This window comes from Camarhynchus parvulus, chromosome 9 (genome assembly GCF_901933205.1).
Source record: "Camarhynchus parvulus chromosome 9, STF_HiC, whole genome shotgun sequence".
Lineage (NCBI taxonomy): Eukaryota > Metazoa > Chordata > Aves > Passeriformes > Thraupidae > Camarhynchus > Camarhynchus parvulus.
In genome coordinates this window covers 9685445-9713141 of record NC_044579.1, presented here as the reverse complement: position 1 = coordinate 9713141, position 27697 = coordinate 9685445, and the positions used below count along the sequence as shown (strand labels likewise).

The window sequence follows — 27697 nt, the reverse complement described above, 5'->3', positions numbered from 1 at the left end:
TTTATCCCGGCACGGTTGTTTTTTTTTTTTTTTTTTTTCACACATTCTTGCCTTCTGTTTTTGCTGGAGCCTCAGACCCTATTGAGAGGCAAATTTTAGCCATCTGGCAAAGCAGGCTGTGAGGGGGTAGAAAAAAAAGAGAGAGAGAGAGAAAACACAATGTGCATGGGCACACACACGTACACAAAACTCTGGAGATTAGGGAAGACAAAAACTGCGCTGAATGCTGGAGCGCAGGGCAGCCCCGCGGCGGAGAGGAGGGAGAGGCGGGCGGGGAGGAGGGCTCGGATGCGGGCAGGTCTGCCTGCCTGCCTGCCTGCCTGCCTGGATGTGGGGAACGGCTGCAGGCACGGGAAGGCGTGACCTGCATGGAAAATGCCAGACAGCTCCAGACGCACACACACATAGGCGCACACACGCTCGCAAATCTCCGGACAGAGATAAGGCGGACAGCGGAGCGCTGGGAAAGAGGCAAAGCCGTCCCCCGCAAGGATCGAGCCATCGATCCTCCGAGCCAAAGCCGCCGGGAAACTCCCCCAGCAGCGAAATGAGGTGAGTACCCCGCACGGGCTGAGCCCGGCTCCCGCACCCGCGGTCTCGGGCACGGCCGGGCAGGGGGGTGTCCGGCTCAGGAGGGATTCTCCACGATCAGCGCGTTCCAGTTCCCCTGTCCTGAGCGAACAAGGCAATGCTCACGGCCCGGCTTCGTGCCGCAGCCCGGCTTGCGCGCCGGCATCCCGGCACAGCCAGAGGGACATCCCGGCACAGCCAAAGGGACATCCCGGCACAGCCAGAGGGACATCCTGGCACAGCCAAAGGGACATCCCGGCACAGCCAGAGGGACATCCCGGCACAGCCAAAGGGACATCCCGGCACAGCCAGAGGGACATCCTGGCACAGCCAAAGGGACATCCCGGCAAAGCCAGAGAGATATCCCGGCACAGCCAAAGGGACATCCTGGCAAAGCCAAGGGACATCCCAGCATGGGCGCTGCTCTGCCACGGCCGAGGTACAGCGAGGTGGGACCTGCTGCGTGGGCTTTGGGTTTCTGTGCACACCACGGTCATTTATCACTTTCACATGAGGTTAAGACTTTCCTGTCATGAGGAAGAAGTTTGATGCTGTTTTGCCTCCCCTGTTTCGGAGGAAGCAGAGCTGCTCAAGAAAACAGCCTGTTGAAATGAAGGAGGTGATGTCCATTACACCAGCTCAGCATCCAGCCCCGTGCATGTACTCTGACCAGAGGAGTTACAGTTTTTCCCTTCACACATTTTTGTGGTTTCAGAACAGCTGTCAGAAAAGGGCATGTTCAACCTCACTCTGCTTGAAAGAAAAATCAATCCAAATTTCTCAGCTCCCATTTACTTTTCTTTGTAAAGAAGAACTGAGAAAAGTGATGGCACTACACAAATGAACCCCAGAAATTTGCTGCCCTGGTTTTGAAAGAACACAGACAGGTTAAAAATAATCCACTAATGCAGCTTCAATTTCCTCACCAGCATACCTAAATCAAGCCCTGATTTTGAAACCAGGTGTACATGTGAGTAGTGCCAATGTCTGTTGTATACACCTACAAGCCTTTGCCAGGCCTTAGTGCCTATTTTAGAAATTTTAATGTTTAATGGCTCTTATTTCCTGCATGTTTCTTTTCCTCTGTATGTTCCACTATGTGTAAAGAGCCTGAGGTCTGCTCCTCTTTCTGGGTCCTATGCAATAGCACAAGCTTTGGTGTTCACACCTCCAGCATGGGTGGTGTTCTCTCCTTGTGCAGAGGAATACTCAGCTCATGCTCCCTTTCATGTCAAATGAAGCTCGAGGCTGGTGTGAGGTCCGCTGGACCACCAGAGATTTACCTGTTCTCTCTACCCTCCTCTGGGATAAATAAGTTGGTAACAAGCTGGGACAAACTCTTCAGACTGAGATTTTTTTAAAAGATGGGTTTGATGACAAAACATCTTTATGAATCTCAGCCTCTGTGTGGAGAGAGAAGAGAAGAGAAGAGAAGAGAAGAGAAGAGAAGAGAAGAGAAGAGAAGAGAAGAGAAGAGAAGAGAAGAGAAGAGAAGAGAAGAGAAGAGAAGAGAAGAGAAGAGAAGAGAAGAGAAGAGAAGAGAAGAGAAGAGAAGAGAAGAGAAGAGAAGAGAAGAGAAGAGAAGAGAAGAGAAGAGAAGAGAAGAGAAGAGAAGAGAAGAGAAAAGAGAAGAGAAGAGAAGAGAAGGAGTGTAACATGCAGGGTTGCAAAGCTGAGGCCTGGTTCTATCTCTGCCCAGCTGCAAAGATGTGTGCTATTTACTGAGAGTTAATGATCCCAATTTGGCAGGATGAGGCTCAGCAGTAATAGTGATAATAATAATAATAATAATGATACTTAGCAGTTATTGCCAAGACGCTTTCACTAAATCGATTTAGCAAGCATCATTATTTTATTAAGCATGCTTATGTTCATTCTTCCATTAAATGAAGATTTGCCCACCAGAGCTCCATTAGTTAAGGGGTGTGTTGCCAGTGGCTGCTGCTCCAGCAGCATGGGAAACACCGAGCTCCTGATGGCACTTCAGGCTGGCTGGGAGCTGTGGAGGTGCCTTTGCATCACTTGCAGCACCTGTGGCACCCACCTTTCAAAGGGGCTTTCCCCTCATGGGAGCCACATGCAGATCCCACCTGCACCTCCCAGGGGCTGCTCGTGGTGCCATGGTGCTGCAGCTCCTCTTGCACGATCCACTTGGGAAAAGAGAAGAGCCTTGCACAGCTATTGTCACTGCCAGAGTTTCATCTCATCCCCTCACTTGTCTGTTCCAGGTACCCCCTGGCCTGGCCCTTCTGTGCCTTGCTGCTCTGTGTGGCAGATGCTGTGGAGCTGACAGACATGTTTGGGGAGATCCAGTCTCCCAACTTCCCCGACTCCTATCCCAGCGACTCGGAAATGACCTGGAACATCTCTGTGCCTGATGGATTTAAAATCAAGCTGTACTTCATGCATTTTGACTTGGAGTCCTCCTACCTCTGTGAATACGACTATGTGAAGGTGAGCTGTGACATCTCAGGGCAGGTGGTGGGATAGACAGCAGGGCTGCTTGGCCAGCTGAGAAGGGGTAGTGCTGGAAAAGCTGGGAACAAAACAGTTTTCCCCATTTTATTGGGCTCAGGAGTTGTCAGTCCAGTTGACCACAGGGAGAGCACAGGTAAGCTGGCAGCATCCACTGGACCAACAGTGAGTGGGACACCAGAGTCAGAGCTTACCCAGAGACAAACAAATTTCTGAAAGTATTTGGGCGCCTAATTCTTACTGCACCCAATGGGATTTTCACACCTCTGGGCTGATAAAACACCTGTGACTAAACACCAGTTTGTGCCACTCTGATGCCAGCAAGGAGAAGCCCTGAGCTGGGCACACTTTGTCAGGCCACGGCGGTGGGTGCCTCTTGCAGCCAGCCTGGGTCCCTGGCCACGCCTTGAAGGCTCTTGGGACACCCTGTCCAGCCCCACAGGAAGCAAAAGGGAGAGGTTAGACCTGAGCTTGAGGCTGCTATGGAGCTTTCCAGGGAGCTGTCATGGCCAAATCCTCCAAATATTTCAGTCTGCTTCTCTGCTGGGTGGTAACCCACCCAAAACTGTGGTGGCCACACACTGCAGTGCCCCAGAGCAACCTTGCCTTTACACCACAGGTTTCTCCAAGCAGGGCTCTCCTTCACATCCAGGACAAGGGTGGCTCTCCATATCTCTGAAGATGTTCAAGTGTGGTGCTTCTGGCAGATCAGCAGTAGCAAGCAGGTGCTTTCTAGGTTGCCTGGCTGAGCACACCTTACATCATCACCAGGACAAGCTCCACCCTGCTCCTTCGCACAGGGGCAGGTGGAACTTGCTCCCAGGTCTGGAACCACAGAACTTGGCCCTGGTGCTAGTTGCCAGATAATTGAAATTATTGTTTTATTCTTGCCCTAAGAAAACAAAGCAAACATTTGTGTCTTTTTTCCTTTAGGATCTGTTGCTCCCTGCTTTAATTTCCCCTTTGTGCTGGCACTCACCCTGCTACTAACAGCTCTCATTGAGGTTTGATTAGCTCTTTCTGCTTCTCCTGGATCTTCTCCAAGCACAAGGGCCCAGGGACATATATAGAGATATATTGCTTTAAAACCCCAGTAAGCTCAAGGAACAGATTTCTTGGAAACTTTCCCCATTCCAAGCTTTACCCCTCCTCCTGCCCTTCACCCCCTGCTCTTTTTTCCTTTTTCATAAGGCTCCCTGTTATTTGGCCACGGTGCCAACTTGGCACCACAGCTCTCCCTGCTGCTGGATTTCCATAAGAAGGAGGTATTTTTCACAGGGATTTAGATCTCAGCTGTATAAATTTGCTCGGGGCTGTAACTCAGCTTGCAGAGCCTCCACCACAGAATTACATTTGGAAAGTGATGAAAATGGATGGATTCCAGGAGATCCAGAGGTTACTCTGCTGGGCAAGGGTGCAGTCTTGATGCTACTAAACCACTGGCTTAGAAAACATGAAGGAGAGCAGTGAATGACTCCGTGGCTCTTTTCCTCCTTGGGTTTGTGTGTCCAGCTCTGTCTCCACCTGTGCAAGCTGTAAAACCAGCATCAATCACCCCCCTCTTTGGCAGAGGCCACAGTGCATGGCTATAGAACATAACTGTAGACCTACCATGTACAGGTGCTTCTCTGTAATATTCTGCTGGTGACAGTGAGGAAGCTCAGAAGCACAGGCAGAGCTCTGTGTTCCGTGGTGCTCAATGGATTCCCCATCTATGAACTTGTACCATTGCTTTCTGAGCTCATGAGTAACTTTGATCCCTGCAGCACCACATGCCAGAGAGTTGGACAAGTTAAATATTTGATTATGTGCCTCTGTGTGTGTGTGAAGAAACACCTTCCTGTTTGTTCAGGGTCTTCATCACCTTGACTGCTGTAAGAAGGGGGTTAAAAAGGGGCTGAGCAGGTGGGGACTCAATTCAGGACAGGCAAAAAGCTCCTGTGCCCTGGGCTTTGCTTCTCTCGCTCCTTGGCTGCCCACACACCCAAGCTCTTAAGCAGTGTAGAAGCTCATCCCAAGTGGCAAGCTCAGGGTGATCTGAGCTGTAAACCCACACAGACCTCTGCCTTCGGGGTGGTCTGCAGGAGGGAACAGTTTCCAGAGCTCTGAAACAATGGCTAATTAAAACAATAGCTGTTTATTTCTATATATGCACACGCACGCGTGCCCCCATGTATAGATGTAAAAAATGAACGTGGCTCCTAAAGAAATGCTCACAGCATGGGAGGCTTGTTTGTGAAAATGGGCATGGCAGAGAAGGGGAGTTGCACTTCAGTAAGGAAGTGAGCCAGGAGGAATGGGAGGAACAGCCATCCCCAAAATACCCACCTGGAGAAGCCCCCCAAGCAGGTAGAAAACTCCAGGTTGCTGGAGAGGCAAACTCTGAGGCTCAGCACTCTGGATACAGCCTCTCCTCAGGTTTTGGTGGCTGCTGTCAGCCTCCTGCCAGGTGCATGTGGACAGGGATGGAGCAGCCACCCACCCTGGGCTGCCCGCTTCCTGCTCCTTCCCTTTGCTGTGCTGCTCAGCAGGCTCTGCCCAGCTCATCACCATCCACAGGGAGCCAGTTTGGGGGTTCCTCATTTGCAGAGGGTTTCACCATGATTTGCAAGCCTGCAGCACTGGCCCAGGGCACCCAAAAAGCCACAGCTCTGACTATAAAAGCAGGACAAATGACTTAAACAGTGTCACTGAGGAGGACAGTGACAGGCAGATGGGCATCCTTGGCTTCTAAGGGGCCATCATGAGTAAATCCCTGAGCTTATTACAGAGATCTGAGCCTGGGGAACAGTCAGTGGGGTTTTGCACATTGCTCAGTCAAGCCCTGGAATGAAATCAGTCCCCAAGAGCTTGGCAGCCAGCTCCTTGATTGGAATAAAGATGAGGGGACACCCCATCAATGATTGATGGGGCACTGGTGGGGCAGGACCAGGGAACAGGCTTGGTTTTTCATTCAGGGCAGTGCATGCCCAGCCTGGGGCTGCAAGAAGAGTGAACAGGGCCCATGTACACCTGCTTCTATTCAAACGAGGGAGAAAAAGCACAAATCAAGGTTTGGCATGAATTGGGGGTTCAGGAGGACAGCATCCCCTTCTGATCCTGTCAGCCAGCCTCAGCCGGGGGTCATTCATTCCCTGGAGTGTGGGGTCCCAAAAGGAGCACTTTGAACCCCAGGAGGCAGCTGGGAGAGCCCAAGGCTTTGCTGCTTGTCTTTCCTATCCTGATAGGAAAGTGCCACCTCTCTGCAGAGTGCATTCCCCTGTGCACTGGGGACAGTGCAGGGGGAGGAGGGAGACCAGGCATGGAAACAAGTCATCAGCTCTTGCAGGACCCCAGCATCCTGCCTGGGTCTCTTTTCAGCCCCAGCCCCTCCAGGGAACAAACCTTGCCCAGAAATAGGGCATGTGGGTGCAGCTACCATGCAGGAAGGGACAATCTCTGGAACCAAGCCAAACCCACAGCACAGGAAACCAGACATCCTCCTTTGTCACCCATAGCAGAGCTGCCACCTACGTTCCCCTGGAAATTCAGGGCAATTTCATGTTTGCAGCATATGAAAGGACCCTAGATGTATCTTGGGGAGAAGAGCTCCGAGAGACTTAGATGAAGGCTTTTGCAGGGGCTGTCCCTGCTTCATTCCCAGCAGTCAGTAGCAGCAGCATTGTGGAAAAAAGCCCCATTGCTCTGGGTGTTGCCTTCTTGCCACACTCTGCGGGGCCGCTCGGCGGGGGCCGCTTCGTGCCCTGCCCTGGCTCTGAGCATCTCCTCCCCATGTCATGTTCCCAGTGTCTTCAGCCCAGCACTGCGATTTCTCTGCCTAATGAGCCATTTATATATATTACAAGTGGTATGTTTGGCCTTCATCAGTCCAATTAGTGCATTCCTGGAGGGCTGCAGAGGGGGGCGGGAGGCGGCTGTGTTTCCGTATTGCCGACTCCTCTCGGGCGGCAGACACCAAACTGCCTGGCCAAATTTCCCTCGGTGTTTCTGGCATTTCATTAACCCCCTGGCTGCAGGAGGCACCTCCAGAGCATCAGTGCTCCCAGGCATCCCCAACAGCCCATGCCCCTGGACAGCATTTTTTTTCCTGCCAGCCAGGGCATCCCAGCTCCTTTGCCCAAGGGGGGAATCACCGTGGGGCAGAGAGGGGCCCCAGAGCTTGGGACACCCATTAGCCACAGCACCAGCCAAAATGCAGGGGGATAGAGACACAGCCAGAGAGAGACTCCAATCTGCCTCCATCCAGAAGGGCAGAAGTTTTAATGAAGGACGGAGGATGCAAGAAAAAACAGGGAAGACAGCAGGAGGCATTGGCACGGGTATATTTAAGGCACAAGGGTGTTGCTATATTTTATTTTTCAAAGGAAGATTCTTTCAGCGTATTTTTATAGGGAATTTCTCTGTGGCAATTGATATTTCCCTCAGGGACGCATCTTCTCTAGTGAAAACGTCGACATCGTGACCCGAGAGGGAGAAACTCCAAACAAACAACCAGGATTTAATTACCAGCCTGCTCGCTGGATGTAAATGATCTACAAAAAAGTATACAGTCCGCAGCAGAAGCAGCAAATATTAACCAGGGATGATGACCTCTCTGTTTAGTTTACTGCTGAAGGGCTGCCTCTGCTCCCTGTGGCTCGGGGCATGGGACCCGTCTCAGATAAGGGGCTGTGGATACCTCCAGTGAGGAGAGCACAGCTCTCCCGGGGCCCATCCTGCTGCTCCAGGGCTCTATCCAGGGATCCAGGGATGTCTGGGGCTGGCCCCATGGCTGCAGCATCCTTGAGCAGAGGCACAGGGCACTGGGAAGGTTTTCCAGCACTTTGGGAATGCTGCGCTGCAGGTCCTGCACTCCCTGGGAGGAATGGGAGCTCACACGGAGGCTCTGAGTCCTGGCAGGGGTGACAGCCACCAGCCCCACACAGAGCAGCTGGCTGGAAATTTCCTCCTTCCCGCAGATTTCCTTAAGAAAAAGCATTTTCTGTGGAAGAGGCTGTGTTCCACGTGCTAGCACTGCCAAGTCTGTGCATCAGGGCTGAAATGCCTTTTTCCTTCGCTTCTGGTGATGGCACTCCTGTTTTTCAGTCTGAAACACTATTTCATTTCAAAACAATCTTTCAGATTTAAAAGCAATTCTAAAGCACCACAGTATATTTCAAAGGGATTGAAACCAGATGGAGCCCAAATTACTTGTTTTCTTTTTTTGCCCCAGAATGCTGTTACACAAAAAAAAAAAAATTCAATTGGGTTTTTGTCCCCAAAGCAGGGTGCGTGTTTTTTCTCGAAATTCCCAAAATTTATCATCGGAAAGTGTCTCTCTTTTCTGGCCAGCTCCAGCTTGTATGAGAGGATGGAAAATATCTGGAGGCAATGTCAAGGCATGCTGAGTTGCCGTTTCCATGTTGGCTTTCCCTGGTGTGAACGAGTTTCCGCCTGTTTGTTCAGCTCTGGGAAATTTCCCTTTCAGCCCCAGACCCTCCCCAGCAGGCACATCCTGGGGGTCTCTTGGTGACAGGGATGGAGTCAGAGAAGGGTCTCTTCTTGCTGAGGCCAAGCAAGCCAGGGACAACATTCCAGCACCTCCAGGACCCCATGGGCCCCCAGCAGATGACAGATTTCCCCAGGCATGTGCTGGGGGGCTGCAGACTTCATCACAGCCTCAATAGCGGTGGCTTGGCTCGAGCAGTGGTGGCTGCCTGGTGGTGCTCATCACATTCCTCTGCCGAGGCTTATTCATATTCAAATCCCCGGGGGAAGGCAGGCAGGGTGCTGGGAACTGCCTGGGAGAGGTCGTGGTTGAGACAGGGGCTGGGGATGGGATGTGTATGAGAAGGAGGTGGATCAATGCTGGAGAAAACAGCAAGGAAAAAGGAAAGGAGAGGGTTTCCAGGGAAAACTGAAGGGTTTTCTGCAGGCATTACAGTGCTTTAAGGCACAGATAAGGCTCTGTTTTAAAGGGATGCACATAAAGACTACTGAATGTGCTGATATGACAACAGGGCACCCTGGCTCATCAGTCCCCTTCCTCAGCCCTCTGGGTGCATGGTCAGAGTCCCAGCAGTGCCTGGAACCACAGCTCTGGAGCCAGAGAGCCTGGGTGGGAGGGACAGGACCAAACTTGTCCAAGGCAGCCCAAGGGACAGAAATTACAGCTGCTGCTTTGAGCTGATGCAAAACCAATAGGCAGGGACTCCTCTAGGCCCCTCACACAGATGGATCAGTGTTTGAGCCATGGGAAGAGGTGAGGGGAAGCATCTCGGGTACCACCAGCTCTGAGTGGAAATGACACAGCCCAGGGCTGATTTTCACATCCCTTCTTCTGCACTGCCACCCCATGATCTCATCCCACCTCCCAAATGAACTCCCACCCTGCATCCTCCCCTTACACCCCCCAGCTTCTCCCTACATCCTGGATGCCAGGGCTCTTGGCATCTGCCTCAGAGGCCCCTTGAGGCAGAACAAGCAGACCTGAGTCCCTGTGCCCCATGGAGACACTGGTGAGTCCTGGCAGGGGACAGCCTGGGCAAGCACAGGCAGAGGTGTGAGCTCCTGGATGGAGAGGATGATTGCAATCCCAGCCTGACCTGCCCAGGGAACACACAGCAGGCTCTCCAGGCTCACCCCTTCTTTCTGCCAACAGATTGAGACTGAGGACCAGGAGCTGGCAACCTTCTGTGGCAGGGAGACAACGGACACAGAGCAGGCTCCAGGACAGCAAGTGATCCTGTCCCCAGGGCCCTACATGGGGCTCACCTTCAGGTCTGACTTCTCCAACGAGGAACGCTTCACTGGCTTCGATGCCCATTACACCGCTGTGGGTAAGCAGCTTTGGAGCCTGCAGGGCCAGCTTGCTAGAGTAGGGAACCAGATTTGCAGGGACCACATCTCAGGTCAGCCTTGGGTTCCCTGGCAAGAGAAGAACTCGTGTGCAGCCCTTGGGCCATGTGGGACTCACTGGGTGCTCATGTGACCCACCACATGGGATAATGGACTTCTCGGTGTTGTGACAAATGCCCCCACAAAGGGTGACATGTGGAGACCTTCAGGGTGACCTCCCTTCCTTGTTAACTCCATTCTAGATGTGGATGAGTGCCAGGAGAAGAGTGATGAGGAGCTGGCTTGTGACCACTACTGCCACAACTACATTGGCGGGTACTACTGCTCCTGCAGGTTTGGCTACATCCTCCACTCCGACAACAGGACCTGCAAAGGTACCACAGCCACAGCCACAGCCCACACCCAGGCATGGGCACACAGAGGGTCCTTGAGCAGGCATCACACCTTCCAAGGACAGGCACAACAGCCCTTTTTTTGCTGTCAGCAGGGATGAGGTGCTTCTTTCCCTACAAATCCAGTAGTGTGGGACTCCTTCTCCCAGGGGCTGTGCTCCTCAGCTAAGCTCTGTAGATCTCCTCCAGTCAGAAAAATGAAAAGCTTTAGTCCCTGCTCTGAATCTGCATCATGTAGATTGGCTGGGACTAGCTCTCAGCCTAGGGCTTCTGTGCCATGGGCATATTTGGAAGTTGGCTGTGTGAGATTCTCCTTGCATGGACACGTATTTGGGATCCATGTACCCATATTCGGAATCCATGGATCCGCCCAACAGACCCCACTCCACTGGGAGGATTCCTGGGTATGGTCAGGGCTGGGACATGACTGTCAGGGCCCTGATGGAGCCACGGCTGTGTTTCAGTGGAGTGCAGTGACAACCTCTACACCCAGAGGAGCGGGGTGATCACCAGTGCTGACTTCCCCAGCCCCTACCCCAAGAGCTCGGACTGCCTGTACCGCATCGAGCTGGAGGAGGGGTTCTTCATCACCCTGAACTTTGAGGACAGCTTTGATGTGGAAGACCACCCCGAGGTGACCTGTCCATATGACCACATCAAGGTGAGCTGGGCTCTGCACTCTCCTCCTCTCATGCTCACCTTTTGTGTGCCCAGTGCTCTGGTGATGGGATCAGAATCGCCCCAGTCTAAACAGGGATGATAGAATCAGCAGGAGCCTTGTTGTGCTCTGTTGACCCCATGTCACTTACCACATCTGCTTGTGACCCTTCCAGCCAACAGCGACCCTCTTTCTGTTCACATTCCCCCAATACATGGTGCTTAAGCCCTACTCCAGCCCCATCCATTGGCCTCAGGGATCAAAGAGCCCCCTCAAATCACTCCCTCATCTTTGTCTTGGCAGATCAAAGCAGGCCAAAAGGAGTTTGGACCTTTCTGTGGAGAAAAGTCCCCAGGACGCATTGAAACCCAAACCAACAGCGTGCAGATCCGCTTCCACAGTGACAACTCTGGAGAGAACAGGGGCTGGAAGTTGTCATACACAGCAATTGGTAACTCCTGCTGCTTTCCTGTTTGCTGGGTTTGGGAATGGGAAGGGCTTTATAAAGGTGGACAGCTTGAATTTCCTAGTCTGTGATCCTGTCTCCAGAAAGGATCTGTTCCAAAAATTACAATAGGAGAGGCATAAAGTAACATGGAACCCTCCCTCCAAAGGATTCTTTTTTTCCCTACAACAACTGGGCTCTGGAACAAGACGATATTGCAGAGCAGAGCAATTTTGGGCAGGATAATTGCACGAGCTACTGTTATTAGCTCCCAGATTTGTAATGCTCAAAGACAGAGAATTACAGACTGAAGGAAAGACATGGAGCCTCCATGCCTGGCTGAGCCATGCCGGTATAGACTAAAGGTTAAAGGAGGGCAGAGATGCTCAAATTCTGCTACATGGGCTGGGTGGAAGAGCTGGGACTTTACATCTGCTCCATTTATTCCCCTGTTTAGCTTCATTTGCTTTCTATTCAAAGGAAACCCGTGCCCACTGGTGCAACCACCAATCAATGGGAAAATTGAGCCTTCTCAAGCCAAGTACACCTTCAAAGACCAGGTTGTCATCAGCTGCAACACTGGATACAAAGTGCTGAAGGTATGGATTGACAACACGGAGCTGGGAATATAAGTAGCAAGAATAGGATACTTCCTCTCAAAGCCATTACATCTCTGGGAGAGTGAACACAATCACACATCATCCTCATCCCCTTCCCAGGGGCAAGGAAAACACCTCCTCTGAGAGACAACACCTTTCCTTTCCAAAGATGCAGAGGGAAGGAGGAGATAGCACTTCCCTGAGCCACCCTCTCAGTGTCCCTCTAGAGCCAGCAACCTCACAGAATGTCAGGCCTGGCAGCCCTGCCAGAGAAAAAACCAGCAAAAACTCTGAGGCAGCTGCCAGGGCTCTGCCTGCCCCCCACCTCAGTGGGCACTGTCTCAGCAGCCCTGCAGAGGCCAGCCTCCACTGACTGGGAGGTCCTCGGGGACTTGGGGACAGCTTCAGTGAGTCAAGGGGGGCAGGACTTTGGCAGGCTCTCTCCGGGAAACAGCTGAGAGCCACAGAGAGCATGGCTGACTCATGGGGTGGCTGTCTTCCCTCCAAGCCAGTAGCCCACTTTGACTTCCAGCATGGGCTTGGGTATTTCTCTGATCTCCCAGTCCCATCCTTCGTGCAGAGCTGCCTCCTTACCCATCCCATCATTTACAACAAGAATAAGTGACTCCAGTTCTTTGGCTTTCAGCATGCCAGAGTTGCTGGCAGCAAGAAAATGCCTCAAGTTTTTCATTACAATTTTATTGAAATTTTTAGCTAAAAAAGTCCTCTTCCAGGGCATGCTAGCTATAACCTGACTAAATCACCAAGAAATTCCCTTTTTATTGAGAGATTTATTTCTTTGCCTTGAACATTGATAGGTTGTTGGGTTTTTTTGTTGGTACCTTCTGCACAGGATAACGTGGAAAGTGACTCCTTCCAGATCGAGTGTCTGAAGGATGGCACATGGAGTAACAAGATCCCTGTCTGCAAAAGTAAGGACACCCTTCCCTACCCTGCCAATGTTCTTTTCCTGCTAAAATAATTTCATGCTAATGGGAGCTGCCCTGCCAGAGTGGAGTTCCTTACTCAGAGACACAAACCCAGCCAGAGAGGCTACGTAACCCTGCAGAGCTCTTTTGGCTTGTTCTTGGATAACATAATGGGGCTCAGGCCAAATGCCACAAGCAGGAGATTGGTGCTTTCATTCAGATTACTCATAGAACTTGATTTGTGAGCCACTTTGCTGTCTCCCTGTCAAAGAAAGAGCAAGCCTGGCTCTTGAGAACTGGCTCTGTCAGGTAAGCCTGAGACAATGTGGGATAATCTAGTTCCTGGTCCAAATTTCCTTCCAAATTGAGGCTGTTAAAATGCAGGGCATTAGAGAAGTCCCAGGTACTAACCTAAACTGAGCACTGCTCAGGTAAGTGAGAGGGGAGAGAAATATGTCCAAATATTTCCAAACCTTAAAGTGGGAAACAAGGAGAGAAGAAAAGAAATGCCATTTGAAAGGACAGGTGATAATTTGAATCATCTCATCTGGGCAGATGCTTTTAATAATTGTGCATCTTACCTTGGAAGAAAGAGTATTTCTGGAGTTCTAATTCATGTTTTCTCAGGCCAAATGGAAACTGGGAGGCTCTCAGGCTTGCTAAATAGATTAATAACTGAAAGGGCTCCTTAAAAGCTGTGGAGTCAGTGATGCCTCTGCCCTACTGAAGAAATCCTCACTCTTACACTCTCACTACCACAAATTCCCATTGATTTTTTCCAGCTTGAACAGCAATTGGAGAAAATTTTGCATTGTTTAAAACTTGGAACAAAATCTAGGTAAATATTTTTAACACCAAAAATTATTAATTTTTCGAGAAAATGGAAATTATTACCTGCATTGTTCCAGCTGGGCTGGAACTAATCCCTTCTTGTGCAATATGACTCACTACACTAAATTTCTAAGACATCTTTGGAAAGCCAAGAAGCCCCTAAATGGGCAATTTAGGCCTCTAGACTACAGACTTCCACCTCCCTGGGATGTCTGTGTGAGGCAGGGCACAAACAATGCAGAACATAGAAAGCTTCTCAGCAAAGTGGATAAAATCCAGCTCCATAGCCTGGAGAGGCTAAACAGAAACCTGTGACAACTTCTCCCAGCCATCACCCCCAGGTTGCCCTGGCTGAGCAGAGTGAGGGGCTCCCCAGCAGGGCCGGGGCTCCGCTGGCATCCACGGCACGCTGGCACAGCTCGCTGGGAGCTCATTAACGATTTCTGGTGTTTTGGGGGCTGGGTTTCCTGCATGTCTCTCTCTGCTCATCTACTAATTGGGCTTTCTCTCTCTGCTCTCCTCCTTCCCCTCTGCTTTCGGTGCAGCTGCAGATAGAGCCGACAACCAGACAGAGGGAAGAGCCGGCTCGGAGCGAGTGGCCGCGTGAGGCTGGCGCCGGCCGTGCCGCCCCGACGGGCAGCCTGCCTCGATGCCCCTCTGATCTGTCCAGTACCCAGGGCAGGTTCCCTTTCCACTGGCCTGGCTGCCAAATCCATCTCTGTGGCTTGTCTAACCGGCATGGCACTCTTAACCCCCACGCCTGGTGCTTTCTTAACTCCGTCTCGAGAAGGGTGAAGGAAATGGGCGCCGAGCTCCCCTTTCCCGCTGACACACTGCCCCGGGGCATGGGGGCCCACCTGGCCCCAGCACCGCTGCCTGGGCACCATGTGCTGCTGCTGCTGGCTCCCAGCATTTCTGCATCCCTCCCTCTCCACTCGGACTCCTGGGCCGCCCTGGCTCCCCCTCCAAGGCAGCCGTGCAAGGACTGTGGCACGGCCGCCCAGTTCGTGGGTTGGTGGGTTGGCTTCAGTCTCCCACTGTCCTTCCTCACTGGCCCAGCGTTGCAAATAAGAAACACTCCTTCCCCTCCTCTCCCCAAGAGTCCTGGTGCCTTTCAGGCCCTCTGGACAAGGAGGCCTGGAGGATGGGTTGGCATCACCAGCCCGTTCCTGCAGGCACCAAGCCCTGGCACCGAGACAGGGGGATGGATGTTCCTCCACTTCCCCTTTGCTCCCCATGGCTGGCCTGGCAGAGGTGAGGACAGCCTGGCCTCAGGCTGACTGCAGCTCAAAGAGGTCAGAGCCTGGTATCTGGCCCCATTCACATCCCCAGGAACCATGGGCACGCACACTGTGCTCCCTGGGGCATTGGAGGCTCCACTAGGAGGCTGGGGGGATGTGGACCAGAGGCTTTGAGAGGAGGAGGAGGAGGGGGGAGGAGGAGGAGGAGGAGGAGGAGGAGGAGGAGACGTGTGCTGGGGACATCAGTCCCCTTCTGGTCCTACAAAGACAGAGATGCTAAATGGCCCCTTTCCTGAGGAAAAACCCTAGAAAGGTTCACAGAAGGAATGCCCTCCCCTCACCCTTTCAGCAGGACCTGGGACACTGGTGCAGCAACACGTCTCTGCAAGAGCCCATTCTCCAGGGATAAGGCCTGCCCAGGTCTGAGGGACACACAGGGATGAGATGGGGTGTGCAGGCCAGTGAATGCTGCCCTGCAGCCACGAACAATCCCAGAGCAGAGATGGTCAGGATGGTCCCCTGACATTGATTCCCTCTTTACTGCAAGGAAACAGGTACCCAGAGTCTCCACCCAGCCTGCCTGCAGCTACACACTCATCCCATCACTTGCTGTCTCTATAGACAGTGGAGGAGACCCTGGTGAATGGTGAGCTGCAGTGTTTTGCCATAAATCAGGCTTTTTTCACCCAAGGAATTAGGCAATCCTGAGCAGTGGTCCATATCCCTGGTTCCAGCTACTGTGTCCAGTGATTTCTCTCTTTGTTAGCCTGGATCAGTTAGGACTGCTCTCCTCATTCCCTTCACATCCTGGAGCACATGGGAACCAACAGACCTCACATCATCCCTGATCCACAGGACCTGCTTACTGCAAAGTCACTGTGACTTCCTGCAAAGTCACTGTTTCCCTACTCAACCCCTCATCCTAAACACAGCAGAACCCAGCTGCACAGCACTGCATTTCCTGGCAGGATCAGACCCTGGTTCCTGCCCTCCACTGGGGCAGGTCACCCAGGATGGGGTGGGGAAGGCTGCACAGCATCACCTGAATGTGCTGTGAGCTGCCCACGTGGGAGGGAGGCTCAGCTCCAAGGAAGCGACTCCTGGATTTGGCAGATGAACCCTCCCGCAGCCTGGGGTCCTCCCTGGAGTGTTTGGCACTAACCTAATACAGGGGACAAGCCACGGGGAGAGGCTGGGCAGAGCACTCTGGGGGATCATGGGGAGAAAGGGAACCATGGACAAGCCATGGGGAAGGGCAATGGCACCCCAAAATTCTTCTCCCTCAATCCCACCCTGAGTCAACACCAGGGACTGGTAAAGCAGAGCCACCCCTGCTGATGTCTTGGGGGATGGAGGAGTTTGGTCTCACCCACATGTACCGGTCTCCCCCCTGCCTGCAGACCAGCCAAGCCACACTCTCCATGTCCTTCATCTCCTGCTGTCATAGGACAGCCAGGACCAGGGCTGTTCCACCTGATCTGTAAATGCTCATCAGCACTGTTTGGTGAGCAAGAGCAGAGCAGGAAGGACAGGGCTGTGCTCTCAGCAAAGCCTTTTGCATAGAGGAGCACCCCTGATGCACAGCTGGTGAATCACTGCCTGCCTCTCCCTGCACACTCCTACAATGCAAAGACACACTCTGGGATCATCTCATAGACCTCACCTGCCAGGACAGGCTTCTTCCCCTCCCACTGGTGCAGCAGAGAGATCCTGATCCCTCATGGAGGGGCTCCTGGGCCTGAGGTCTCCACCAGTGGGAGTGTTGGTCACGCAGCCTGTGGGTGGGACACGCTGCTGGTGTTCCTGGTGCCACTCGTGTGCTCTGCCTGTGCAGGGTGGCCATGGCAGGGTTTCACAGAGCCAGGCTGCCCTGCCAGGCCAGAGCCCCCTGCAGTGCCATAGAGAAAAGGGACACAGCACCATACAGGCCCTTGGTCTGCCCCACAAGAGCACCATCCCATGCCAGAGCCCAGCACTACCTTGCCTGCTGGCTGGCTGAGCACCCCAAGCTACAGCACAGGGTCCAACCCCCTTCTGTGTTGGCTTTCAGTTGCTGACTGCAAAGCGCCGCCGGAGCTGGAGCACGGCTTTGTCACCTTCTCCACCAGGAACAACCTGACCACCTACCAGGCAGCCATCCAGTACCACTGCCAGCACCCCTACTACCACATGGCCCCCAACAGCACCGGTGAGCAGTGGGCCAGGCCCTGTCCCCACGGCACAGCCAGGGTGGGCACGTGGGATGCAAGAGGGGGGAGCTTGGGATGGCAGCTCCAGGGTGTTCTGCAAACAGCAGGCTGTGGATGTAGCCTGCACATACCAAACCCTGTGTCTACCCTGCCTGGACTGTCAGACTGGACAAATCCTGCTCCACAAGGAGGTAGGATGGAGCTGGCCCTGCTGGCTGCTTTGCCTGGGTGTTTCACAGCTTTGGCAGAGCAGTGTGGGTGTCTGTTTTGCATTCTGCCTTCTCACCCTGCCATCTGCTCCCTGCAGACTACAAAATTTTCTGTGTCTCTGTGAAAGGAGCTTCTGCTGGAATGAGCACTGGGTCCAGCAGCCTCTGGAAGGGCTCTGCAAGGCTCTTCATCCCAACACCCAAATGTTCAGCACAGACAAAGCTCAAGCGGTGGGATCATATCACATTGAGTTTTTCCCACCATCCCCCTTAGTCCACAACCACAGAAAAACTACAAGTTGGTTTATCATTACCACAATTCTCTGTACCCTCCAGACCCAGTTCTGGACACTAGAAAGGGTGCATACACAGCCCAGCCCTTCTCCCTTCTCCCTCAGCAACCAAAGCCAAAAGAATTCTTCACATTCTTGTCTTCCTGCTTTTATCTCCCTGCATATGGTCCCAGCATCACATATGAATTATCAGAATGGGCATTGGCAGCATTTTTGTATGGAGGCAGCTGCCAGCAGAGGCTGAGGCCATAGCACAGCCCTCCAGACAGCTCCAGGCAATGAAACTGAGGATGGAGACATATCCCTGCATGGGGGCAGGGCTACCATGGCCAAGGGCATTAAAAGGGAGGTCACTTCCTGCTCTGACAAAGGGTTCAAAGGGCCCTGAGAGCTGGGCAAGGTCTCCTCACAGGAAAGGACAATCCCTCACGCCAGGACCAGAGCCCAGCTAACACGTTGCTCTCTTGCAGCCACCTACACGTGCGATGCGCTGGGGCAGTGGAGGAGTGAGGAGCTGGGGACCAAGCTGCCATCCTGCAGACCAGGTATTGTGCTGGGGTGGCTTCACACAGCCAGGGGTTCAGAGCAGGGACACACGGAGGGGATGCTGCAGGAACCCTGCTCCTGGTGACAGTGCCAGCTATACATACCCAAGTGCCACAGTGCATGGCCAGGGGGGCCCTGGGGACAGAGGCTTCCTGCTACCCCAGCAGGCCCAGGGGGTCAGGGTGCAGTGGTGGCACTGGGGTCACAGCCATCCCAGCTGTCAGGGCTCCCCAAGCCCCCCACTCCAGCACACAAGGAAACCAGCAGCGCACTGGCCATGCTCAGCTGCCAGCATCCCTGGAGATGGTTTTAGCCAAGAGCAGACTATTACCTGGCTGTCAGCTCCTGTTGGCAGTGTGTACACATCCAGTAGCAATTATCACCTCTTCAAGCCTTCCAGAAAAAAACAAACTGTTTTACAGGGAAGGAAAAGTCCCAATCCTTTGAGCAGCGGCAGAAATGTTTGCAGCCAGCAAGTTTCCAGGCCAGGCACCTGCTTGGGATTAAACAAAAGTCTCTGGGAGTTTCTGGCCATGGCCAAGCATGGGGCCAGACTGGCTGGCACGTCAGGGGCCTGGAGGCAGTTTGGGTGTGGGCTGTAGTGGGATGTGCAGGGATGGCTCTCCAGAGAGGTGCAGGGATCATGCCATGCAGCAGCTGCAGCCACCCTGGGTTCAGACACTGGCTCAGCCCCACGGAGGGTATCTCCTCTCCAGCCATGCCGAGACACTGCAAGGCTAGAGGAAGGACTCCTAAGATTCCCTGCATCCCACAAAACTCCAAGACCAGGGCTGTGGCTGCTCTTGTTGTGGCAGCTGCTCTCTGCATCTCTGCTTGATGTTTCAGCCTGAACTAATTTGAGCTGGGAGCATACGGGGACAGCTTTGGGGCCATAGCTGCTTTCATGGGCCATTTCCAGGCCTTGTGATCAGTGACAGGAGTCAGAGAGACTTCAGGAATATGGAAAATCCCAGAGAGAGGGTGACGCTCTCCTGAGATCGGCATCTGCCGGCAGCAGCTGGCCAGCTGCTCTTCAGATCTTCCCGTGTCTCACGCACCTCCCCATCAATCGGAACCTCTCTTCCAGGAACCTCTGCTCCATGCCTGCCTCTGCCATTAGTGGGAGCATTTGCAGCCTGGTCAGCATTTTTGATATGTAATTTAATAAATATTTGGCTGGATGCACTTCCTCTAAAAGCATCTCCCTGGGACAGCCATCAGCTTCAGTGCAGCAGAGCAGCTGGGCTGGGACACAGGAATTCTTTTCCTGAGCATGTTTTTGATTCCTTTCAACACTGGGAAAGACAGCATTGTGGAGCACATGCAGAGACACATTCACCATGTTCCCTCCCTGTTAGAGTTACATTTTTCCTAGAGACAGACCCCAGCCTCAACAAATCCACAGTAGCAGCTTCCAGTGCTCCTGCCCTGGTCCCAAGACTGATTCTCACCCTGACCCCACCACCCTGAGTGGTCAGGGCCTCTGTCTGTGAGGTTTTGCATCCTCCCCTCACAGCACAGGTGGCATTGAGGCAGAGTCCCAGCACTTTCCATGGAGGATCTGGGGTTTTTTTGCAGACTGAGAGGGATGAGACCAGCACCTGAGTTGCTGCGATTCGGGACCCCTTCAGATGTAGGACAAGCCCAAATAGGCTCCCACAACCTCACAGTGACATCAGCATTCCCAAGCCACCTGAGAGCCATGTTCCACAGTGCTGCCACAGGCAGGAATCAGCCCCACCACTAACAGCCATATCCCAAGTCTTAAATTCCCCAGGGACAAGGTTGTCCCTCCCCACCCCGTCCAACCTGTCAAAGCCACCTTCAGCATCCTGATTCCCTCATCTTCCTAACACTGTGCTTCTGGGAGCAAAGCAGGCACCATGTCAGGGCTCTTCAGGCATTCATTCTGGTCTGTTGAAGAGCTGAGCAGAGAGCTTCTGGTTTGGCTGCCAGAATTGTGGTTGATGAGATGCAGGACTAAAGGTCATGGTGCTAGGCAACATCCCATGGCTGAGCCTTCTCCAGCCACAGCAGCTCCAGGAGGGCAAATGCCATGGCTGTGAGAACACAGACCTCATGACAGGTCTCAGTGAGGGGTGAGACTGGGTTGATGTCAAGCTCCAGTCCTCCCATCATCATTCCCCTGGGTCTCTTGGCACACTGAGCAGGAGCCAAGCAAGTGCCTGAAAGGTCTGGGAAGGGCTGGGTGAGCTCACAGGTCACAGTGAGGCTGTAAGATTACTCATTTGGCCTTTCTGCTTCTGAAGTGGTGTGGATCTAGCCAAATCCCTCCAGAAACTGAAAATGGAAAAAAAAAAAAAACAAAACCAAAAAGGACAAAAGAGAGCGCTTGGTTTGGAGATAACCAGCCACACGGCCCTTTTCATTTGTTCCCTAGATAAGTAAGCTGGAGGTAACTGTACTGTCCCTTCTGTCCCCAGTGTGTGGCCGGCCAGCTCGTCCTCTGCCTGGCATCATCAAGCGCATCATCGGCGGGCGGAACGCGGAGCCCGGCTTCTTCCCCTGGCAGGCCCTGATTGTGGTGGAGGACATGTCCCGGGTGCCCAACGACAAATGGTTTGGCAGCGGGGCGCTGCTCTCAGAGTCCTGGGTGCTGACGGCCGCCCACGTGCTGCGGTCCCAGCGGCGGGACAAGACCGTCATCCCCGTCTCCAAGGAGCACGTCACCGTCTATCTGGCCCTTCACGACGTGAGGAACAAGATGGAAGCTGTCAACAGGACAGTGGAGAGGATCATCCTCCACGAGGAGTTTGACATCCAGAACTACAACCACGACATCGCGCTGGTCAAGCTGAAGGAGAAGGTGACCATGGGGAAGTATGTCATGCCTGTCTGCCTGCCCCACTTTGAGCATGAGCTGGAGGGACCTCACCCCAACACGCTGGGGCTGGTGGCTGGCTGGGGGATCTCCAACCCCAACATCACAGTGGACGAGATCATCAGCTCAGGCATGAGGACCCTGTCTGACATCCTGCAGTACGTCAAACTGCCCGTGGTGCTGCACGCCGAGTGCAAGACCAGCTACGAGTCGCGCTCAGGCAACTACAGCGTGACCGAGAACATGTTCTGTGCCGGCTACTACGAGGGGGGGAAGGACACTTGTCTGGGGGACAGCGGGGGAGCCTTCGTCATTCAGGACCCGGGAACGCGGAGGTGGGTGGCCCAAGGGCTGGTCTCGTGGGGCGGCCCGGAGGAGTGCGGCAGCAAGCAGGTGTACGGTGTGTACACCAAGGTCTCCAACTACGTGGACTGGGTGGAGCAGAAAACAGGCTCCTCAGAGAGATGGACATTTCTGGACCCAGAGCTGGAGAGATGAGTGACTAAGCAGCCTGCTGCCACCGCAGCTCCCTTTCTTCTTGTTGTTATTGTTTAATGTGCTCCAGACTCGGGTCTTTCGCAAGCAATAGCCACGATACTCCACGCATGCCAAGCCCTTGCCAGGTCATTTGTTTCGCTTGGTCCCGCATCCCTTCACTTGCATTCTTAGGAAATGCTTGCTAGGGAGCTGGAAGAAGGGGTCGAAGGACAAGATCTCAGCTGGTGTTCTCTGCATGTGCTGCCCATCTGCAAACCTCACCCACACTCCAGGGAACTTCCCTCCGAGCCAGGAAAAAGGCACAGCGATTGAGGCAGTGTTTCCCTAACACCAAAGCTTTGTGCTGCCTACAGGGAATTGTCCCCACCCCCAGGGCTCTCTGGCCAGATCTCTTTGTCAGAAGACGCAGCTACAGAGCTTCAGAGCCTATGGACAGTGCAAGAAACCCATGTGGGCAGGCCTGGACCTCACAGGTCCCCCACACTGGTGAACCCCTTTTCTGTGCAAGGAGTAGTGAGAGAGTCCTGGGAGTTTGCCATTATTTTTATAGGCAAACAAACATCTCTTCTTGGTAGCATCTCAGGTGATATCCACCTGACCCCAAAGATGTGAGGATGCATCCACATTTAGCCCTAAACTTCAGCCATGGCTGCCAAGACAGCACCAGCCCAAAAGGGATACCTGTATCCCACCATGAGGGATGAGTGACCTACAGAGAACATGAGGACACAGAGCAGGGCTTGAACTCAGCATCACCCTGGCCTCCAGCCACAAAAATTTCTTCAATCTTTTATCACCTGAAGCCCTCTTCAGTCCCACCCTGAGATTAGCTCTGTGGTTTCCAGCCACAGCAGACTTCCCAAGGAAAATTTTCCATTACAAGACAGCTTCACATCAGCTGTATCTAAGCAATACTTATTTTCAGCAGAATCATTTCATATTAAACACCCTTTCTTGGCTTTCATCTCTTTCTCAGGGGCCTGGTTAGTCCTGCATGACAATTTATTCATACTTGCAAGAACCTAGTCCCTTTTCACTGCTTTTGAGGCCACTGATTTAGCTGATTTACAGGTTACCACTGGTGTTCAGTGTTTATTCATGGCTCTTGTGGCCTATTGCAGGTGTCCAAGTCCTTCTAGACTGACTCAAATCCACCTAACACATCTCCCCAGCTCCCCTCCATGGCCCATGCAGACCAGTCCCAACAAGGAACAAGGTCAGGTGAGCTTCCCTTCCTTCAGCAGGACCTTCTCCTTCATTTGCCAGCATAGCTGTAAGCAACATGCAAAAACTGCCTGCTGTGCTCTCTGCATGCCTGTAGCCTCCTTCAGGCCTGTCCTTCTCCTCCTCCTTTGGTTTTTCCATGAAAGGAAGAAGCCAACAGTGGATGAGCCATTCTGAATTTTGCTATCATCCAAAAAGCCATTTTTAGAACTTGTAGAGGAGCAGAAGGCCTAAGGAAGGTTGAACTTGCAGATACACTATGAACTGTACTCTCGGCTATGTCATGTAACTGCAAGGTATTTTTTAATATATATGTATTTCTTTTTTTATATATATTACATTCTGTAAAATACCTGATGTCAGGTAAGGATGGTTCTCTTAGTCTTCCTCCTCAGAACAAAATAAAACTTTTGTATGTACTGAGCTGGTGCCCTGTGGCTTTTATTCCGAGAGGAACATGGTTAAGGCTGGTTGCTGATATCTGCCATGCACGCCTGCACTCCCAGGAGAATCTTCACACCATCCCTCACTCTGACGGCTGCTCAGCCTTGGCCTGTGCAGCTTCTAGGGCTGAGACAGACCCTGAGCAGCCCCTGAATACAAATCACAGAAAAAGGGCGACAGAGGAGATCCTGCCTTCAATTATTTATAGCCTTAGCACATCACTGAAGATGGGGGTGGTGGCAGGAGCAGAGGGCAGCAACCTGTTTGCTGAGAATAGCAATTAAGTCTGAGTTCAATTGACATGAGGAAAAAAATATGAGGTTTGTTTAAAAGGTGTGAAAAATCAGCCCATTCCCACTCGTCGTTGGACTGAAGGAGCATGTCCTTGCAGCAGAGGACTTGCAGGGAGCTCAGATGTGAGCTGAGGCAGGGACAAAACTCTGCCGGACATCTCTGCATCAGAGACTGTGAGAATATCCACTCTGGAGAGAGCTTAAAATAATGGGGGGTGTTTCCTCCCGCGTGCCTGCATCCAGGGCTGGGAGCTGGGTTATTGACCCCTATTTTCCTATGGCACAGAACTGAAAAACAGCACCAGGCTCCTCTGCACTGATGGCAGGGAGGAGGGCAGTGGGTCTGGCTGGCTCACAGGTCTGCTAACCCATCCAGAGCCATCATGGGAGTAGAGGAGAGGAGAGAGAAAAAGCAAAATAAAGGCCTGGTCCCCTGAGCATTAAACCATCATCTATGAGATCTGAGCCTAGACAGCCCTGGGGCACATAATAAAATATTGCTGTCCTTTAACAGATCGCTGGTGAATACAGACTCTCCCCGCCTCCCATCAATAGCTCTGCCGGGAAATCCCCGACCCAGCCCAGCCCTCGCCCCCTGCTCACCAAGCTGTGCCAGCCCCGAGTGACCCACAGGCACTGCGGTGGCTGCAGGGGGCTGGGGACAGGCAGCCGAGGAGAAAAGTGAGACCAACAATGGGCTTTGCATTTCTGGCACCTCGCAACCTGCCAGAGTGATGAGAGCTTCTCTCCAGGGAGACAGGCGTGGAGACAGCAATTTATCAGTCTGGCTGTGGTGAAAAGCCAGCAAAACATCCCTGGGTGAAGTTTTGCTGTCCCTGGCTGTGAGTGCCAGGCATGAGCTGAGAGTTGGCTGCAGCAGAGCCCAATCTCAGACAGACTGGGGGGGCAGACAGGACCTGCACAGAGAGAGCATCCTTCTTCCCTCATCCCCAGGGATGGGCTCACTGCTCCCATGACAGCTGGGGGCCTGGCCAGGCCAGGACTGCTTGCTCTGAACCCAAAAGTGCCAGGAGCCACAGAAGGCAGAATTTTGAAGGCAGTTTGCTAAGAAACTAGTAATGGCCACAACTGCATGTTGGAAAGGGGTATACTGGAAAGGACCCCAAAAATGAGGCCGTGGCTGAGAAGCCCGTGCATGCACAGGTGGCTCTGAGTACTGGGGAGGCGATGAAGGGGCTGCGTGAGGGACGAGACATGCTTGCACAGGATGAGGACACCGGCAGGCAAGAAGGCAGCAGCGAGGAGGGGAGCAGGGGAAAAGGAGCATATTCACACAAGGCCATGGATGGGGGAGCGCAGGGGGTGTGTAAAAGACTTGCAGGGGAGCAAGAGGTGGGTCTTGTAAGAGAGGCTCAAGCAGGAAAATAAGGACCCCTGCAGGGATGTAGTCTCCACCAGAGCTGGCATCTCAGGCAGAGGTGAGGGAGTTCCCCCATGGCAGCGGGGTGGCTGGGGAGGCACAGACAGCCCAGACACGGTCACTGGGGCTGGGAAATCCTCAGCATGGAAAGAGAGGGCTATGGGCAATGGCAGCAGGAAACTCGGCCGTATCTTCGCTGTCGGGGAGGGGCGGGCTGCTCGCAGCACAGGAGGGAAGAAAGCTGGTCCGAGCTGCAGGATCAGCCTCATCCGAGAACAGCCCCGCAGCAAAGGCACCCATCAGAACCACTCACCCACAGACCAACCCCAGACACACGCAGGGTGGGCTTTGGGGCGACCATGCTACAGGGCAGCAGCTGGCCACAGAAATAGGAGGGAGGGCATCCCCCATGTGGGGAATGCTGTCCCCTCCCAGTGCTGGCGGGACACTGGTCCTTGTGGTTCCCAGTGCAGTGCCGGAGATCTGCAGCTCCATCTGGTGGCCCCACGGCCAGGGCTGCTGAGGCTGCAGAGAAGGCGCTGCTGAAGAGGTTTGGTGGGATAGAAGCAGATTAGAGCACTTAAGAAACCAAATCCACACGGCGTCTGGACCACACAGTGTTTTCTTGTTATATTTATTTTTTTAACCAATTTCTTGTTGTATTTTTTTTTTTTTAACCAATAGCCTGCAGGTTGCCTAGCTGAGAATAAAGACGAACCTTACAGTAGCAGAAAAAAGCAGCACAAATGGCCCTTCGGGATACAAGAGGGAGGAGAGGACAGCACATGAGAAGCTGCACAGCCAGGGATTGGTGCTGTGTGAGCCACACTGAGTTTGGTTATTTTTTTCCTTTGGTCCATCATTCTTCCACTAATTCAGTCACAAAATCTTTAATATCATACCCGTCTTCAGCATCAAATCATTTGCAAAGCAAGGAGAGGACAGATACAGCTGCCTGAGTGGTTCTGCAGGTCTGCTTCTTGTTGGACTAATTTGACAGGTCTAAAATCAATTTCAGTACCCAAAGTCGTTTGGAGGTTGTTCAATTCAGCTCTTGCTACTCAGATAAGTAGCATGGCTGCATCTCCTGGATTCTCCTGTGGCCCCATGGAGATGGATTTCCCATGGCATCCCTGGTGTCCCCAGGGCACTCCCAGGTGACAGCCCTCAAAATGCTCTCTGTCACAGGGCACACCATACCCCCCCACCACCACTTGCTCACCCCAGGATCCTGCAGAAGACAGATCTTGGTAACCATGGTTGTGTTCAAGGTTTGTGATGTACAGGCTACAGACTATTTCAGAAGTTTATTCAAGTTGCTGTGGTTTAAGCTCAGCCAGTAACTAAGTACAGCACAGCCTCTCACTCAGCCAAACCACCCTGCCCCAGTAGGATGGGGAGGAGAACTGGAAAAGGGTAAAGTCTATGAATTGAGATAAGAACAGTTCAATAATTGAAACAAAGTAAATATTAATAATAATAACAATCATGAACTGAGAGATAGAGAGACATAATAAAGACAAGAGATGCACACCACAGTTGTTCGTCACCCTCTGACCGATGTCCAGCCCATCCCCCAGAGCAATCAGCCCATCCCAGCCAACTCCTTCCAGTTTATCCACTGAGCAGGATGATCTATGGTGTGCAAAGTCCCTTGGGCCAGTTCTGGTCAGCTGTCCTGGCCCTGCTCCCTCCCAGCTCCTTGTGCACCTGCTCCACTGGCAGAGCACAGGAAACAGAAAAGTCCTGGACTTAGAGTAAGCACTACTTGCAACTACTAAAACATCAGTGTGCTAGCAACATTATTATTCCCATATTATATCTAAAGTACAGTGCAGTAACAGCTACAAAGAAGAAAATTTTCTCCATCCCAGTTTAAATCAGTTGTGGCCACAGGACATGCTGTGCCCACAGCTAAGTTCTGCAGGAGCCCAGCTGCCCTGCAGGGAAGGTAAGAGTCAGGGTGTTAGGCTGCATGGGGACAGCACGTTTCCTCCCAGTCTTATGACACCCACCAGGTCCCTAAAGCCCTGAAGGGTGAAGTAGCAGAAGGCAAGAGTCTGCATCTTCCCCTTTGCCCAGACTCTGTAGCCCAGTATTTGTAATTTCTGCATAACTGGGGCATAGACTTTGGACTTGCTGCCACAGCCTTCTTGCACTTGCCAACTTTGGCACCCTTTGACCCCTCTGCAGGGTACCCAGACAGGTGGCCAAAGGCAGGACAGACTGGGCATGTGCCTCTCTGGAAGCAGAGCTCTGCTGGGAGATAAAAACAGCCCCAAGCTTCCCTTCAAGATGCCCACACACGCCTAGAAAAGGCTTTTGAGACATTAAAAAGCACAAATGCATTCCTGGGCTGAGGAGAAGGGGGTTGTTTTGTTCTTGCAAGTAACAAACCTCATCCTGTGCATGGGGTAGCTGAGAGATTCATCCTCATACAGGGTATGTCCCATAAGAATCCATCAGACCCATCAGTCTTCCAGAGGTTGTTGGGTAAGGCGCCTGGCTGAGGCATCCCAGTGTGCTCCCATGCCACCAGGAGCTGGGGAGCTTGCGGAGCCAAGAGCAAGGGCTGACCTTGGGTATCCAATTTTCCAGGCACTTCATCAGCTTCCCTAGCCATCGCCTCAGCTCCTCTTTGTGATCCCCAGGTCCCTCTACATCCTAGTAAAATAAAACACAACGAAGACGATCAGTGCCGAAACACAGAGCAAAGAGCTGCCGATGCAGCAGCACCATTTCCAGGAGAAGTTGCTGTTGGAGGGTGAGGGGTGGTGGGTCAAGGCTTCATGGGGCCTTAA

General features: G+C 52.8%; 1 protein-coding gene across 2 annotated transcripts; it reads left to right on the top strand.

Moving 5' to 3' along the window:
• The first annotated feature begins 223 nt into the window (after positions 1-223).
• MASP1 (mannan binding lectin serine peptidase 1) lies at positions 224-23192 on the top strand. 2 transcript variants are annotated; one of them, XM_030954797.1, is made up of 11 exons: positions 224-552; positions 2799-3024; positions 9686-9863; positions 10125-10256; positions 10739-10935; positions 11236-11383; positions 11858-11976; positions 12830-12908; positions 17028-17165; positions 18139-18213; positions 20659-23192. In XM_030954797.1, the coding sequence occupies exons 1-11, from the start codon at positions 224-226 to the stop codon at positions 21552-21554; spliced, it is 2517 nt and encodes an 838-aa protein (XP_030810657.1). In that variant the 3' UTR covers positions 21555-23192. The 2 variants fall into 2 exon arrangements, with proteins under 2 accessions (XP_030810657.1, XP_030810658.1); XM_030954798.1 differs by lacking the exons at positions 17028-17165; positions 18139-18213; positions 20659-23192 and adding an exon at positions 14282-14826 and having other exon boundaries at positions 276-552.
• Positions 23193-27697: the final 4505 nt, after the last annotated feature.